The 18,447-nt window shown below is 48.1% G+C and overlaps 1 protein-coding gene across 1 annotated transcript; it reads right to left on the bottom strand.

Annotated features, from left to right (window-relative positions):
• Nucleotides 1–7,360: 7,360 nt before the first annotated feature.
• SPAG6 (sperm associated antigen 6) lies at nt 7,361–10,070 on the bottom strand. The gene has a single exon (XM_069224738.1). It carries the CDS (start codon nt 9,677–9,679, stop codon nt 8,153–8,155), a length of 1,527 nt encoding a protein of 508 aa, XP_069080839.1. The 5' UTR covers nt 9,680–10,070; the 3' UTR covers nt 7,361–8,152.
• Between the last annotated feature and the right edge of the window lie 8,377 nt (nt 10,071–18,447).

Below are 18,447 nucleotides of genomic sequence, written 5' to 3' on the forward strand. Positions count from 1 at the left end.
CCAACTGCTGAATACATTCACCTGATGGAGGAGGAAGGAAGTGTAAAAGCAATCAAATCTGCAACTTGAGCAGAAAGTACACAAAAGAAACAGTGTGGTTGTGATGAAAGGAGACTTACTCTGTTTTCATTGTTTCGGCTAGGGCAGCAGCATGGCACTGATTTGGCAGCTCTCAATTTGCTAAATCTTAGCCCAGCTCTTCTCTGACCTGTGAGCCTTGTGAAAAACATTAGATAGATAGATAGATAGATAGATAGATAGATAGATAGATAGATAGATAGATAGATAGATAGATAGATAGATAGATAAGTTAACTTCCCTTCCAATTTCTTATGTCTGGTCCCTTACCACTCCTCAGTGAACTCTGATCTGCCTCTGGTCAGTGGTCTTTGAACTAAAACAACAGCAACCAATAAATGTAATCTCATCGATGACTCCTAATGCAGCATCTTTGGATGCAAGCTCAAGCCAGCAGAGTGTTTTGATTGGGCCTACTGGAAAGTGCCCTGGGAGAGCAGATCTTTTGCCTGCCGTGTTCATCCAGGAACTCTGGTATTGAGTCATACATGCATGTTATATGTAGGGAAAATTAAACAACTTCTTACTACTTTAAGGTTGCTCATGATGTTTGGGGCTAGCCTCACTGATTTCTCAACAATTGGGCACATCATGCTGACCCTTTGCATTGCAAATATATGACCTGCAACCAGCCTGTATCAGAATCAGACGATGAAAATACTGTATTGTACTTTATTGTAGCATTTGTATAGCGCTTACTACCCCTACGTGGGGCACTGAAGCATTTAATTATATCAGTGTGCTCAGTCATACCTGCCAGGAAAATCAGACCACCCCATACCACTTTAGGATTGGTTGCTTTCTTCCTCCTATTTTTTCAGGTCTCTTTTTGCTGGTTTATTGTCTCTGCGCACTTTACCACTGCTAATCAGTGCTAAAGTGCAAGTGCTCCCTATAGAAATTGTGCTGTTGATTGGTTTATCCATGATTGGCATATTTGAATTACAGGTAAGTCCCTAGTAAAGTGCACTAGAGGTGCCCAGGGCCTGTAAATCAAATGCTACTAGTGGGCCTGCAGCACTGGTTGTGCTACCCACATTAGTAGCCCTGTAAACATGGCTCAGACCTGCCACTGCAGTGTCTGTGTGTGTAATTTTAAACAGCCAATTCGACTTGACAAGTGTACCCACTTGCCAGGCCTCAACCTTCCCTTTTACTACATGTAAGGAGCCCCTAAGTTAGGCCCTAGGTAGCCCCAGAGGCAGGGTGCAGTGTATGTTTAAGGTAGGACATATACTAGTGTGTTTTATATGTCCTAACAGTGAAATACTGCCAGATTCGGTTTTCACTGTGAAAGGCCTATCTCTCTCATAGGTTAACATGGGGGCTGCCTTTAAATATCCTTAAAGCGCGGATTCCCTTTGAGAGTAGATACAAATTTGGAGTTTAGGGTTTCTGAACTCACAATTTAAAAATACATGTTTTAGTGAAGTTGGTTTTTAAATTGTCTGTTTGAAAATACCACTTTTAGAAAGTAGGCATTTTCGTGCTTATACCATTCTGTGACTCTGCCTGTTTGTGGATTGTCTGTCTGGGTCAGTTTGACAGTTGGTCTGTTTTGCACCTCTCTAGACAGTGACACAAAAGGGGGCGGGGTGTAGTCTGCATATCCTGATGAGCCTTCTGAGCCAGAGAGGAGGAAGGAGTGGTCGTTCACACCTGAAAGGACTGTGCCTGCCCTCACACAATGCAGTCTCCGACCCCCTGGTGTGCGTCTGGGGCCTGGCCTGGACAAGGAAGAATCTTGCAAACACTTGAGACTTTGCTTTGAAGTTTGCCAACTTCAAAGGCAGAACTGGGTATAAGAAGAAGACCCAAAACCCCAAACTTTTAGAATCTTTCTGGAATCAAGAGGAACCTCTGCTCAGGAGAAGAGCTGAAGAGCTGTCCCTTTGCTGTGTTGCTTTGCTGGACTGGCTTGCAGTTGCTGCTTCTACCTGAAAAGAGTGCAAAGGGTGAAGTTTGCTGTGTGTTCTGCTTGAGAAAATTCTCCAAGGGCTTGGAGTAGAGCTTGCCTCCTATTGGAAGTCTCAGGGACACCAAAGACTTCAGTTTCCTCGACCTGCAGCACTGGGAACTGTGTGTTTTGTGCTGTTCAAGAGGAGAAACCACTGCGTCGCCACCAACGACGCTGCTGGCCTGCACCGTGACCTGCCGACGCCACACGGAGTCGCATTGCCCGCTTCGCACCGCGACCCTGGTCTCCCCGACGCCGTCATCGGACAACTTCATCGAGCCGCTGTTCGCACCGCGACCTGTGGGCCCCGCAGTCTGGCATCGCCTGCTCGCACCACAGCCTGGGCATCCCAGACTACGACGCTCCTGCTGAAACCGGCGCCACTGCCTGCACCGTGGCCTGTGAACACCGCTTGTGAGGGTCACAAAGCACCGTCCCATCCTGCACCGCTGGCTTGGGCCTACCGACGACAGTGCTTCAACAATGACGACGCTGCCTGCACCGTGGCCTGTGGACACCGCACGCCGCACTGGCCCGCTTCACACAGCAGCCCTGGTCTCACCGACGTCGCTGAATGCCGTCACGGAGCCGCTGCCTGCACCATGACCTGTGGACACCGCACGTCGCATCGTCCCGCTTCGCACCGCAGCCCAGAAGCCATCCACGCCGGCGCACATGACTTCATCAGCCTGGAGTTCGATCTGCAACGTGTGTGACCTCAAGGGCCTGATGACTCCTGCACCGACACCGCGACGTCAGTGACGGCGCTCTCCGCAGCTTACCGCGAGGATCACGACGCCCTGCAAATCCAAGGTAGTTTGCGGGTTTTCCCCACACCGTAGCTGGCCTGCAACACCGTGGCCAGCCTGAACTGTTGGTTTTGTTGATCACTACGCCGTGATATCCCCATGCGGAGCTATCGACTTCAAGAAAATGTATTTTTGAGTAAATCTTGCAGAATTTATATTTTTATTACTGTATGTTGGATTTTTATTGTATTTGGTCTTGTTTTATATAGATAAATATTTGCTATTTTTCTAAAACTGGTGTGGTGTCCTTTTGTAGTGTTTTCACTTATTACTGTGTGTTATGTGCAAATGCTTTACACATTGCTTCTGAGATAAGCCTGACTGCTCATGCCAAGCTACCAAGGGGGTGAGCAGGGGTTATCTGAGCTGGTATCTCCCAAATCCTGACTAGAATGAGGGTCCCTACTTGGACAGGGTGCAAACCGACTGCCAACTAGAGACCCCATTTCTAACACCCCCAATGTGCCTTTATCGCGGAGTCCTACAAGCCAGGAAAAATTACCTACCCCCTACTATATTAAGGCTGGTCACCTAGTCTTAGATTATCATTTCTATGACCCGCAATCTGCCTTCAATGGAATTAAAGTATGTCAAGCGCTGTCATGCAGGAAATCAGACTCTACCCTACCCCTCTAAGGGTGGTCACAGTGTCTCGAACTAGCCTGGCAAGGGCACTTGGTCCTGTCCTGCTAACCCACAACACTACATAGATGTTGCCCACAACTGCAACTGCTGATCATAGTTTATTCAAAACAGACAGCAGTATGCTAATGACCAAGCTCCAGTTTCGTGTGTAATCCGAGGAACACAGATTGGAACCCCAGTAAGAGAGCTTGGTGGGTTAATTAAGGTGCTCTGAATTATTGAGAAATCTGAAAATCACATGCTTCAAATCATGAACGTCTGATTCAACCTTTCATCCTACAGCTGCTGCTAAAATTAGGATAACCAAGCTAAGAACTGACATTGCTTTTCGAAGATTTTCATACCTGTAAAGAAGGTGTGGGACTCTGTGATAAAAGGGAACAAAGGCGAGCATCTTTAGTAAATGGGCAGAAAGCGTGAGCATCTATCGTAAATAGGCAGACAGTGTGAGTCTGTGGAGAAATGGGCAGATAGTGTCAGAATGAGTCATAAATGGGCAGAAACTGTAAGTGTCAGTAGGTAAGTGGGCAGAAAGTGCAAGTGTCTGGGGCAAATCAGCATCTGTGAGCATCTGTTGCACATGGACAGATAGTGCAAGCCTATGTAGTACATTGGCAGTAAGTGTGAGGATCTGTGGTAAATGGGCAGACAATGTAAGGGTCTGGGGCACATGGACTGACAGTTTAAGGAGCCTTTGGTAGACGAAGCCGATGTCAAAAACACAAAAGGCACGAACATAACATGTAGGAAGGGCGAGGATAATTAACTAATATTGGGAAACATCGGGAGCTTTTGGCACAAAGACTTGGGCACCAGGGCGGGACTGGCCAGTCTCACATCCTGGCATTTACCCCGGAGGCAGCAGCCTACGGGCTACTTTCAGAACATAGTGAACTGCCACAATCCAACCATACTGGCATTGTCCCATTCAGGGGCATTGTGCACTCCCCGCTTTAGCAGCTACCACGGGGTTGGGGTTCTTTATAGGTTCCTTGTGTCTGACTCTGGGCAGACAACGGCTGAAAATGAACCAGGGGTTGATGTGTGGATGGATGAGTGAATTAAAGGATGAGCAAATAGATAGATAGATCGACAGGTGAAGTTATTGAAGAGTAAAAGGAAATCTAATACAGGGAGTGCAGAATTATTAGGCAAATGAGTATTTTGACCACATCATCCTCTTTATGCATGTTGTCTTACTCCAAGCTGTATAGGCTCGAAAGCCTACAACCAATTAAGCATATTAGGTGATGTGCATCTCTGTAATGAGAAGGGGTGTGGTCTAATGACATCAACACCCTATATCAGGTGTGCATAATTATTAGGCAACTTCCTTTCCTTTGGCAAAATGGGTCAAAAGAAGGACTTGACAGGCTCAGAAAAGTCAAAAATAGTGAGATATCTTGCAGAGGGATGCAGCACTCTTAAAATTGCAAAGCTTCTGAAGCGTGATCATCGAACAATCAAGCGTTTCATTCAAAATAGTCAACAGGGTCGCAAGAAGCGTGTGGAAAAACCAAGGCGCAAAATAACTGCCCATGAACTGAGAAAAGTCAAGCGTGCAGCTGCCACGATGCCACTTGCCACCAGTTTGGCCATATTTCAGAGCTGCAACATCACTGGAGTGCCCAAAAGCACAAGGTGTGCAATACTCAGAGACATGGCCAAGGTAAGAAAGGCTGAAAGAAGACCCCCACTGAACAAGACACACAAGCTGAAACGTCAAGACTGGGCCAAGAAATATCTCAAGGCTGATTTTTCTAAGGTTTTATGGACTGATGAAATGAGAGTGAGTCTTGATGGGCCAGATGGATGGGCCCGTGGCTGGATTGGTAAAGGGCAGAGAGCTCCAGTCCGACTCAGACGCCAGCAAGGTGGAGGTGGAGTACTGGTTTGGGCTGGTATCATCAAAGATGAGCTTGTGGGGCCTTTTCGGGTTGAGGATGGAGTCAAGCTCAACTCCCAGTCCTACTGCCAGTTCCTGGAAGACACCTTCTTCAAGCAGTGGTACAGGAAGAAGTCTGCATCCTTCAAGAAAAACATGATTCTCATGCAGGACAATGCTCCATCACACGCGTCCAAGTACTCCACAGCGTGGCTGGCAAGAAAGGGTATAAAAGAAGGAAATCTAATGACATGGCCTCCTTGTTCACCTGATCTGAACCCCATTGAGAACCTGTGGTCCATCATCAAATGTGAGATTTACAAGGAGGGAAAACAGTACACCTCTCTGAACAGTGTCTGGGAGGCTGTGGTTGCTGCTGCACGCAATGTTGATGGTGAACAGATCAAAACACTGACAGAATCCATGGATGGCAGGCTTTTGAGTGTCCTTGCAAAGAAAGGTGGCTATATTGGTCACTGATTTGTTTTTGTTTTGTTTTTGAATGTCAGAAATGTATATTTGTGAATGTTGAGATGTTATATTGGTTTCACTGGTAATAATAAATAATTGAAATGGGTATATATTTTTTTTTGTTAAGTTGCCTAATAATTATGCACAGTAATAGTCACCTGCACACACAGATATCCCCCTAACATAGCTAAAACTAAAAACAAACTAAAAACTACTTCCAAAAATATTCAGCTTTGATATTAATGAGTTTTTTGGGTTCATTGAGAACATGGTTGTTGTTCAATAATAAAATTAATCCTCAAAAATACAACTTGCCTAATAATTCTGCACTCCCTGTAGTGTTGATGGATGAAGAGTTGGAATGCTTTACTGATGGTTGGGTATGCCAAAGGGTGTATGGATGGATGCGTGCAATTATGATGGATGTGTGATGGTCAAAGGATGGGTGGAATGATGAAAGATTAAATGTTGTATGAAAGACTGAAAGGGTAACAGAATGTAAAGGTGAAATTATGGATATCAGTGGGTGGATTGAAGGGTAAAACAATCACTGGGTAGATGTTTGGATGGAAGAGACAAGGGCACTCTTCTAAGGAAGGTCGGGCTTACTTGCTTGGTGCCATCAGAGATTAGTTTAAAAGTGGGAGGTATTTTAATTTTCTGGCTACTTCCAGGCAAGGTCTCCTCCACTGTGGGGCTGCTTTGAACGTTTTTGCCAGAGCTGATTTTGGTTTTCACTCCAGTCCGGTTGGTCACATGGACTGACGCTGTGAGGAGCCTCGGTGGGGCACAAAGTCAGAATGTGAGGAACAATACAGAGGTTTGTGGCCACTGAGAGTCGCTGTAAGGAGCTTATGGCACAATGACCTGACATTGTGAGGACCTAGGGCTAGAGAGAAAGACGTTCTAGGGAACTTAGGGTACACGAACAAAGTAAACTTGGTGCACAAGGACTGTGAGGGGCAGGTTACACAGGGGGAGACAGCACAAGGAGCTCTAAGGTGAATTCAGACAAAATGTGAAAGGTGTAAGCACATGTGGTAAAGTATAGGTTGAGAATGTGGACAGAAACTATGTGATCTTGGGGATAAACAATGTGAGGAGGATGAATACATTGGCCAGGTAATGTGAGAAGCTCAGGGCCCATGGACAGATAGTGGGGTTTGGAGCACACGGACAGATGGTGCACTGAACCTCGAGCACACAGGTATTATAAGGAGCTTGGAGCACATGGAAAGACAGTGTGGAAGCTAGAGGCCCATGGGCAGAGACTGAGGAGCTTGAGGGACATGGACAGAAAGCGTAAGGAGCATTTGGTCAATGAAGAGGTTAAGTCGATAGCAGGGAAGTCACTTGGTGCCTGGGTCTCAGCAGCAAACATTAACAAACGTTAGTATGTACCCTCCGTCAAACAACTCCCACAACCAACTGCTGGAACACCCCTTCCTGAAACAGTTGATGTCCCTCTCACCCTCGCCATTTTCAGAAAAAAAGAACAATGTCCAGGCAGATATGTTGGCTTATAATTCACATTTACTTCTCAATGATGGTGTGGCACGGAGTTACAACAAAACGTCAGGGCACCAAGTTTCAGGTGCAAGCTTAGCTTGGGGCAATACGATCATGGCTACAGATGGCATCAAAGTCAGTGGTCATTTCCCTGCTGGTTCCTCTTGTCACATGGGAAAGAACCAGAAAAATTGAGTCCATCCAAAAGCTAATGTGACTTTGAAATTTATCGGTGTAACGCGAAAAAATTCGAGCCCCAAAAACACTAGGGATATTTACCATTTTTGTAAGACTTAAGTGGATACTAGAAACAAAGGCAGGACGACTTGAAGTGGCGTAGGTAAGTGCAAAATCACACTTGCAAAAAAAATATGAATAAAGAGATGGAGGTTGGCAGAAAATAATTATTTTAAATACCCAGTGCAGCCCGGGGGTTATAGATGTAAGGGTGTAGCGGATGATAATGGAAAGTGTCACAGGAGCTGCTGTCGACTGTAAATTACAACTAAGAAAATGTACATTGAGTTTAGGTGAGCACCAAATACTAATTTTTATCTACATGTTGTGAAAACTGGAACAAACTACCAATTAGCAGAGGTACCATTGGTGATTGGTTCAATAAGTGGACGTACTAGAAAGTCTAATAGTTATTTCCAGATGTGTAATTTTGAAAGCAGTGTTAACCGCAGCTTCATTGTTCATAAACTGTGAGAAACAGAAGTTGAGTTGATAAATAGAGTTAACAACAGTTCTGTACTTTTCAAAGTGGTGGTAAACAATGCTGAATAGCCAGTAGGGCTAGATCTCGGGCTGGTACTGGTCCACACGTTCTAGCAAGGACTGTGGGTAACCTGGTGAGTAGTAGCGCACAATCTCCTCTGGGTAGCAGTTGTTGATGGTGTTGATGTACTCCTGCAGGACGGAACCTGGCTCGGGCCGGATCTCCTGGACCTTCTTCAAGCCTCCACTGGTGACGAAGAGCCGGCGGGCCTTACTGTCATGGGGAAGCACCTTGCTGAACTGGCCCACAACATGCTTCAGGATGTTGGGTGGCGCGTCATGCAGCAGGGGCTCCAAGGCAGGCAGGTGGGTGCACTTCTGAAGGATGTTCTTGAGAGCTTTCTTGGCTTTGGTCTGTAGGTCTTCGGAATTGTCAGCCTCCATGTAGAGGGTCAGCAGCTTAGGTAGGACATTTGCAGCAGCCACCGCACGGGCATGTTCAGGTGTGTGGCGGCCAATCTGACCCAGGGCCCAGGCTGCTGCTGCCTTGACATGGTCTTCAGGCTCTTCGGTCAGGCAAATGGCCAGCTGGGGCACACCCTTGGAGATGATGACAGCCATGGCCAGGTTCTCAGAGTGGGCAGCGACATAGCCAAGCATCATGATCCCTGGCAACCGTACATTACCCTGACTGGTGCCCAAGCAGTCGATGATGGCTGCAACACCCCCAGCATTGACGATGAGCTGTGCCAACTCAGGTGTGTGCTTGGCAATTTCTCGCACTAATGTTGCAGTGTTCTTCTTGACATACTCATCAGGATCCCGCAGGCAGGTCAGCACGATTGGAAAGATCTCAGCTTCCACAACCATCTCAGCAAGGTCCACAGAGTGCTTGGAAATCTGGCTCAGCGCTGACAGCACTTGACGTTTCAGCTTGGCATCTGGATTCAGGATCATCTGCGCAAGGTGGGCAATGGCCCCGGCGTCCACGACAGTCTGGGCTAGCTCTGGTGAATGCTTGGAGATGTCACTGAGGGCTGATGCTGAAATCCGCTTGAGAGCAATCTCGGGCTCTTGGATGCAGAGCACTAGCAGTGGCACAGCGCCCGCATCCACCACCGCCTGGGACAATTCCGCTGTGTGCCGGGCAATGTAGCCCAGGGCCCAGGCGGCCGACTCCTTGACACCTGGGTCAAAGTCCTCTAAGCAGACCACCAGTGTATCCAAGGCTCCACAGTCCACAATAGCTTGTGCCAGCTGCGGTGAATGCTTGGCTACTGCTCGCAGGACAAAGGCAGCCGCTTTCTTGTAAAAGCGGTTCTGCTCAGCCAGGGAGTAGACAAGCTGTGGTAAGATGTCTCCCTTGACCACTGCCTCTGCCAGATCATCGTTGTAGTTGGCCAGGCGGCCCAAAGCCAGGGCCGAGGTCTGCTGGATGGTTGGCACCACGTCTAGGAGAAGAGGACGTAACAAAGACATAACACCTGCGTTCTGGAGGGTCTCGATGTTCTGGGGACGAGTGGCCAGTTCCGCTACCGTTTGCACAAACTGTGTGCGAGCCTTTTGATACTGTTCAAATACCTGAAGCACTTGCCGCTGACTCATTGCGTTCAATTGTTTGGCCCTGGTCTTAGTGTGATGATGCTCTCAGTTGCGTCTCTTTCCAAATGGCAGTGATTACTGGGTCTTCCGGTTCTGATGTACGGTTGCTGCCAGCAGGGTCACGAGACCTTTTGGGAAATTATCAGTTACTTAGCAGATCGAGGTACCACGGACTTCTGGGAGGTAACTGTTGTCAAAGAGTTCTGTGGAGATCACTGCTGGAAGGTGCCCTGGCATGTGTTCGCACTCCGAGGCCCTCTTCGCCGGTGCCAGCCGGCTCTGGGAGATGAAGAGTGCTCGAGCTCACCGCCCGTCTGGTCCAGGCAGCTCTGCAGAATGCAGTGTGTGCATCCCTAGGTCGCTAAGGCGACGATATTGTGTTTGTTCTCATAGCGCCTGCGCTTCCATGGCGACGCCCCGGAAGCTTCTGTTGGAAACAAACACCGGGTCGCGAGGCGGGCGCTGTGCTTCTATAGCCTGCAGCTTTCAGTCCCCGAATGAGATTCAGCCCAGAGAGCGATGAGCCTTCGGCATAATTCTGCAAGTAAACTGACGGCCACGGGTTCCTACGCATCCCACTAAGATACCCTGTGTTATAAGTGGGATTAAATGAAAAATGTCCTAGCTAACGTGAAGGAAACTTTCAATTCTCTTAACCCCTTCGCTGCCAGGCCTTTTCCCCTCCTGTGCCGAGCCTTTTTTTTTTTGGCTATTTGGAGCAGTTTGTGCTTAGGCCCTCATAACTTTTTGTTCACATAAGCTAGCCAAGCCAAATTGGCGCCCTTTTTTTCCAACATCCTAGGGAATCTAGAGGTACCCAGACTTTGTGGGTTCCCCTGAAGGAGACCAAGAAATTAGCCAAAATATAGCAAAAATTTCATTTAAAAAAAAAAAAAAAAATGGAAAGAAGGCTCATGTTTTTTCCCCTGAAAATGGCATCAACAAAGGGTTTGCGTGGGGTAAAATCACCATCTTCCCATCTTTCAGGAACAGGCAGACTTGAATTGGAAAACCCTATTTTTCAACACAATTTTGACATTTTACTGGGACATACCCAATTGTAACTATTTTTTGTGCTTTTAGCCTCCTTCCAGTTAGTGACCGAAATGGGTGAGAAACCATTGCTGGATCCCAGAAAGCTAAACATTTCTGAAAAGTAGACACTACCCTTCTGTGAATTTGGCGTAAAAAAAAACCCAACTCCCTGGTGTCTAGTGGTTTCTGCCCCCCTTGGAGGCAGGCTGGCCTCATAAAAATAGGCCGATCTGCCCCCAAGGGGGGCAGAAATGGCCTAAATATAATTTGTCCCCTAGGGAGCGACCCTTGCCTAAGGGGTCGCTCCCCAACTAAAAAAAAACACACAAAAAAACAAACAAAAAAAATGATCCCTGGCACCTACTGGATTTAAATTGTGATTTAAATGTAAAACATTCAATATTCAAAAACGCACATATAACTAAGTTTACCATATGTCAAATATTGCATCTCGAGCAGTGGCATATTGTAAGAAACCCATTTTAAATACATTTTACTAATACTTGCGAGTATTGATATATTATTTGAGAACTCGCTAGAAACTGCTGATAAGACAAAAAATGAAACATGGACCCTTCCCGTTGTTTGATGCGCAGGAATGTACAGCAACATTGATAGGTCTCTTTGGAATCAGAAGCACTCACAGCAAGCACTTGATGAAGTGTAGTTCTTTAGTTGCGCAAACCAATATTTTACAGTCACACAGTGATCGAGGCAGAACCGGCTGTCCCAGAGCAACAGTTACAGACAAAGTCACTATCACCTCGCCCCTCTGCGACGTACCAAATGCTGGTGTAGCGAACGCCAAGGGCAGGATAACTCCCCAGAGAGTGCTTCTGTTTGCATTAATGTGCCTTGGCAATTAGTCCCAGGTTGCTTCACACAGACACGAAAGAAGTCACTCACGCCTGTGTTATTCTGTTTCTGCTTGTTGAACCTGATCAGTGGGCCAGATTTTACATTTTGTAAAGTTATAATTGTACTTTTCCGCTTTCCTTTTGTCGCACCCTACAGAAGATTGGGTGCTAAAGCGTCAGATTGTGATTTCTAAACAACACGTTTCATGAAGGGCCCCGTGGAGAGCAGAGACACAGTCTAGTCTCTCCACTGCATCCTTTGTGACAGGAAGGACGTCATAGGGGACAGGAATTGGCGGGAAGGGCTATAGGGATGGGGTATAAGAAGGTAGGAAGGGGTCAGCCTCTTCCGCGCAAAGCGATTGGGCTGTTGAAGTTGACCAGGTAGGGTAGGGTTTATTGTTATGCCGTGATCGTGTCATGGCGGGAAGCCATGACTCGGACGCTATAGAAATGGGGCAAAGCAAGCCCCTGGGGGTGGTGTGACCGCAACCCTGATGCAGGGACAGCAGGGACCACAATGGGGGGCGTCCCTCCCTGGATCTCTCATCAGGGAGGACTAGGGGGGCCAACATGGGGACTGGCCAGGCATCTAGGGCCCCTAAAAAAGTGAAGAAAGCCAAACAGGGAGCAAAGCACAGGGCAAGTGGGCACAGGTAAAGTGGTAGCCAGCAGGGGGGGCGCAGGGCAGGTGAGGCAGCCAATATGGAGGTGGCTTGCACCAGGGGGGGGTGAGGCACAGGAGGGTGGGGCAAGCAGTGAAGCGGCCCTAGATTGGGTGGTAGGGGGCATTGAGACACGGATTAGGGATCAGCACAGGCTGATGGCAGAGACAGAAGACAGATGGGCCAAGTTGTATAGGGACAGAGAGGAGTCTTTATGGAGGGAAGGGTAAGAGGAAGACAGACATGGAGAGCGTTGAAAGGCCAGCAGACCTAGATGGACAAAGTTGGGTATGGGTGCCAAGAGGGGGCATGGGAGGCCAGTGCGGCCAGAGGGTTCAGCAGCGAAAGAGCCACACGTGACAGCAGCGGTCAGGTGTTGCGCAGAGAGGAGAATCCAGCAGGTGAGGCTGGCAAAAAGGTGGTGCACCAACGGGGTGTAAAACGGCCCCTGATGTTGGTCTGTGGAACTAGGGGGCCAGTAGCGGCCTTCCCTAAAGTGGGGTATCGCGCAAGATAGAATCATGGCAGACGCAATGGGGGGGGCAACGCGGCAGAATGAATACGGGTCGTGGATACTGCGGATGAAGGAGTGGGATATGACATGTATGTGGAAGATGTTGTAGAGCTTGACTATGAGGAAGACAGTGATGAGTGGGAAGCTGAGGAGATTCGAGACACAGAGGTGAGCCAGGGTAATGGGAGGGACAGAGGGGTGCAGAAGCGAGACAACCCCCTCTTCATTTGCTGTATAGCAGGAACCAACGTTGGGAGCGAAAGTGCACATGGAGGCACGGAAAGATGATCAGGGACATGTTCGCAAGAAGGTTTGGGAGGCGGATACCCACAGACCGGGGCTACAAGGTAAAGGGGAGTGGTGGTCGGCGTGGGGTCCTTCTCTGGACAATTCAGGTGCGGCCCAGTTCAAGTCCATCGGGGTGTGGGATGAGTCAATTCTTGCCACGCTTGGGGCAGAAGCAGCTGTTCGTATGCAGACAGGTCCACCAATGGCTCAGGAGGGGGTACTGGCAGTCTGGGAGGAGACAAAGGACGCTGGGACAGAAGTAGATAGTGACACGAAGGAAGCGAGTGGACACAAAAAGCGCCTCCTGTATATGGGTTTGGCGATGCCGTTGGGAATCTCATATGCTGGAGAAAACCAAGAACCGGATATGGAAACAAGAATATGTTGATGTTTTCAAGATTCTCCATAGGGAAATATATGCGAAGGACCGGTCAAAGGAAGAAGAGTGGGAGTTGGCTCGCAGGCTGAGGGTTCCCATTACAATGGAGAACTGGACATCGGCGTTCCTTATCTATGTAAGCATTTATTGTGACAAATACCCTGAAAGGGCCATTTCAATGTTTAAGTATTTGGACATCATTCGTAAGGCACAGATGCATTTTGGGGGGGTTTTCATGGCTGAGTTACAATGAGGACAAACCATGGGGGGGATGTGGACCCCAAACTATGGATGCAATGGATGGTGTCGTCCCATTCTGCCGCATCGACGCATACAGCGAGTGGGCTGCCGGTGATATGCAAACCTTTTCAACCTCGTCTCGCCCAGCTGGGGGTGGGTATTACACAGCGAGCTTCAGCTCCCAGTGTGGGAGCCTGTTGGAATTTCAACAAAGGCTTCTGCTCACGGCACCCCTGTAAATTTAAACATGAGTGCTCTAAATGCGGGGGGAGGCACCCAGTCATGCAATGTTTCTCACTGTTCAGCCCAGTGGAACAGTGGAGATCTACCCATGGTCAAGTAGCGCAGAGAGCTCTTGGGCCAAAAGGCTTCTACACCAATTGAACTTCCCAAATTGCTGCCCTGGTTGCACAGGTATCCCAATACGGACGTAGCAAAGAGATAGGAATGGGGTTTCAGGGAAGGTTTCAGGGACCGCGAGGGTAAAGATGGGCTGATAATTTGCAGTCAGTCAGGGGGGTTATCAGGAGTGTTTGCTGCTAAATTGAGAAAGGGAGTCGAGGAGGACGGATTGCGGGCCCCATTTACGAGTGGCCTATGGAGGATCTAATGATTTCACCTTTGGGAGTGGTGGCCAAAAAGAAGGAGGGGGAGTTTCGACTCTTCCATCATCTGTCCTGGCCAGAGGGGCATCAGTGAATGATTTCATTGCACCCAAGGACACGTGGGTGGGGTATGTGTCAGTCAATGATGCCATTAGGCTGATGCTTAAGTGTGGTAGGGGTGCAGAGCTGGCTAAGTGAGACATCAAGCTGGCTTTTTCAGCTCTTGTCCATTCATCCTGAGGATTTCCCATTTCTAGGCATGCAGTTGGATGGGGCTATCTATGTAGACAGGGTCCTTCCCAGGGGTTGTGCGACTCAATGTGCTTTGTTTGAGCCGCTTAATACCTTTTTACAATGGGTGTTCACGAAAGTGAGCGGCCATAGGGCAGTGTCACATTACCTGGATGATTTTCTTTTTGTAGGTGAGGCAGAATCTGGGTCTTGTGGCAGGGCTTTGTGGTGTTTTGAACAAATGGTGCTGAACATGGGGGTTCCTCTGGCCCCAGTGAAGACGTGAGGCTCTAGTACTGCACTTACTTTTCTAGGCATTGAATTGAATACAGTGGCACTTGTAGCACTGCTGCCAGCAGACAAATTAAAGGAGATTGTGGCTTTTCTTCAACATCTTCGTCTGCTTCATAACTTTGAGTTGAGGGTGGCACGACAGCTGTTGGGTTTTCTCAATTTCCCTTGCACGATGGTACGAGGCGGCAGCACATTTTGCCGGTGCATGGGTTTGGCTATGTTAGGTGCATCACTACCTCATCTCCGGATTCGGATGTTCGTAAGTTGGAGGGAGGACATCATGGTCTGGGAGATGTTCCTTACTTAGTTCAATAGAGTCTCCATGGTCTTTCGTGAGGTGGACATGAGAGTAGGTGCATATATTTTCTGATGCAGCTGGACCGGCAGGTTTCGGTCCTTTTTGGGATGGCAGATGGTGAACGAAGGCATGGCTTCAAAAGTGGCTGGCACAGGGCTGGAACATAGCTTCCCTGGAATTTTTTCCATTGTTGGTGGAGCTGGCTGTGTGGGGTGGTGAACTCGTCAACAGTTTGTTGATGTTTCATGTGGACAACCGGGCTGTGGTGGAATTGGTGAACAAACAGAGAGCAAGGGATCTCAGAGTATTGCGGCTGCTAAGGTGTTTCCTTCTTCACCCTCTGATTTTAAATATTGTTTTTAAGGCAGCCCGCATTCCTGGAGTTAACAATTCCATTGTGGATTCCCTGTCTCGTTGACAGTGGTGGCGGTTCCGTACATTGGCACCTGGCATGGATGAATAAAAGACAGCGGTCCCGGCAGATGTTTGGGAGTGGGGGGCATGGTGGTCGTTAGGCTTGTGGAGCAGTACCTAGCAGAATCAACTCAGCAGAGTTATCGAATAGCATGTTTGGAGTTTTTGCCTTTTGAAAGGAGGGAAGGGCAGTGGTGGCGTCAGGAGCTGAGAGCGATTAAAACGCTTGCAATACCTTATGTGTTCATAATAAAAATAAAAAAAAAGGTTCTGTCACTGGCAACAACTGGGGGAAAGTTAGCTAGAGTCTCATTTTATGGGAAGTTGTTTTTTGGTTATGACCCAGCGAAGGATGACATTGGGGAAATTCTAAAAGGGTGGCATAAGGAAAGAGGAACAAGTTCTGCGGTGAGGGAGGCAATCACGTTTGAATTGTGCTACATGTGTTATCGGTATGTTTCACAGATAGTTATGAGTTGGCTTTGTTTTGGTTGTGCATGATATGGATGTTCTTCGGGGTGTTTCGGGTGTCTGACCTGTTGAGGATTGGGAAGGCATTGGGAGTGAAGCGTAGAGCAGTGCACTTGGACGGTGACGGGTTGGGCATATGTTTGCAGAAGTCTAAGACGGATCAGCTTGGAAGGGTTAAATGGGTGTGGTTGCACAAAGGAGGGGATGCAGCAGCATGCCTGGTTAGTCATTGGGGGGGTTCTTGATGCAGGAGGTGCATGGGTTTGAGGGTGTTTTTTTGCTATGCGAATGGGGCAAAGCTTCTGGCTTTTCAGTTGTCAGCTGTGTTACGTATGGCGCTGTGCCGGCTGGGACGTCAGGCTGGTAATTTTGGTACTCAATTGTTCCGGATTGGGGCAGCGGCTGCGCATCTGGGGTGGGATTGGTCACAGATTTGGTGGATTGGACAGTGGCATTCGCAGTGTTGTGAGCAGAATGTGAGAGCATGGGTGGCTTTGGCAGGGGGTGGGGTTTCAGAAACAATGAGGGAGCAATTATTCCCTGTTTCTGATATTTTTTCTCTTAACAGGATGCGTACAGGGCCTGGGAGGTCGAAGGTGGTCACGTGGCTGGTCAGCTTATGGATGCTCTCTTGGACTGCCGAGCAGCCGCCATGATGTTGCAATGGGGAAATTTTTGCGGCCTTTTATTACGTCCATGTTGCCTACTTGGGGTTCATTATTGATTCATTTGGGGGAGAATGATTTGGTACGACTCTCTGGGCTCACCGTATTGCAACACATGCAATGTGACTTAGAGATGCTTTGGAGGAAGATGGCGGGAACCTGTTTGGTGTGGACTGAGTTTGTGCCCAGGCAAAAATGGAGGGGGGCAATGAAATATGGGGTGATTGAGAGGTCAAGGTGGAAACTCAATAGAGCCATGAGGGTTTTTTGCTGGGCACACGGCATAAAGGTGTTGACACATGAGGGGATCAAGGAAGAGGAGGTGGTGCTCTTCCGTGATGATTGGGTACATCTGTCAGTTTTAGGTAATGCATACTTCAGTGTGGATTTGCGATTCTTTCTGGGGGACGTGTGGGGAGAAGAAGTATGGTGCAGAGATTTGGTGTGAGGGTGTTGCAGTGGCCTCACTTGTGGGGCAGCAAAACGCCTCTCAGGTTTGTGCTGGGTGGCAGTAGATTGGGGAGGGTGGAGAGTCAGATGTGGGTTGGCCACCCTTCCAGGGGGGAAAAAAGAAGCAGGTGAAGAATGAAAGTGTGGGGGATGTCCAAATGAAGCAGGGTATAAAAGGAAGGTGTGAAGAATAGGCGAATGAAGGGGGAGGATGGGTGAATGAAGCAAATTGGGGAATGAAATGGAAGACTGAAAGGTGGGGCGCTTCAAATGGGGAGGTGCGGAAAAGAAACTGGGAAGTTGGAATGTTTTAAAATTGTTCAAACGTTTTGTTATTAATTGCAACCCTGTCCTACCAAATGGCATTTTACACTATTCTGGAGAGTGAGGTTAAATTATGTCACAAAAAGTCTTGACGTCTTTTTGATACAACGGTGTAGTTTTTAAGTATAACTTTGAAAACCAAATTAATTTTTGGCCTAAAATTTAAAAACAACTGTAATCAAGCATCCTTTTTCGTTGCCTCTGGTGAATTCACCTCATAACTGGGCCCCATATAGTAACTGATAGTGGGGAAATTGGTGACTTCGGGAGGTGTATTTATTGGGGATTACGAGTTGGCGGCAATGGGGAGTTGTCAGGAAATCTGTAATTCCTGTTCTGACTCCCCTAGTAATTCATCAAGGGCCAGATGTAGCAAAGTGATTGCGCCTCGCAAACGGCGAAAATCGCCGTTTGCGAGGCGCAAAAGCCACTTTGCCATTCAGAAATGCATTTTGCGAGTCGGCTCCGACTCGCAAAATGCATTTCCGACTCGCAAATAGGAAGGGGTGTTCCCTTCCTATTTGCGACTCGCAGTGGGATGCAATTCCATTTGCGACCGCGTACGCGGTCGCAAATGGAGTCGCAGTTACCATCCACTTCAAGTGGATGGTAACCCACTCGCAAATTGGAAGGGGTCCCCATGGGACCCCTTCCAGTTTGTGACTGGACCCCAAATTATTTTTTCAGGGCAGGGAGTGGTCCAAGGGACCACTCCCTGCCCTGAAAAAAAACCGAAACTAAAGGTTTCGGTTTTTTTGAAGTGCAGCTCGTTTTCCTGTTAGGAAAACGGGCTACACTTAAAAAAAAAAAAACTGCTTTATTGAAAAGCAGGTCGCGAACATGGAGGTCTGCTGACGACAGCAGTCCTCCATGTTAGCGAGTGCCTATACTCGCAATGGGGCCGCAATTTGCGGCCCACCTCATGAATATTCATGAGGTGGGTCATTGCGACCCCATTGCGAGTCGCAGTCGGTGTCTGAGACACCGTACTGCATAGCAATTTGCGACTTGCAAATTGCGAGTCGCAGGGACTCGCAATTT

Source organism: Pleurodeles waltl, chromosome 3_1 (genome assembly GCF_031143425.1).
Source record: "Pleurodeles waltl isolate 20211129_DDA chromosome 3_1, aPleWal1.hap1.20221129, whole genome shotgun sequence".
In the NCBI taxonomy this organism is placed as follows: domain Eukaryota; kingdom Metazoa; phylum Chordata; class Amphibia; order Caudata; family Salamandridae; genus Pleurodeles; species Pleurodeles waltl.

What these genes read in the sequence shown, in the direction of transcription:
- SPAG6 (XM_069224738.1), bottom strand. Translation starts at nt 9,679, where the DNA reads ATGAGTCAGCGGCAAGTGCTTCAGGTATTTGAACAGTATCAAAAGGCT.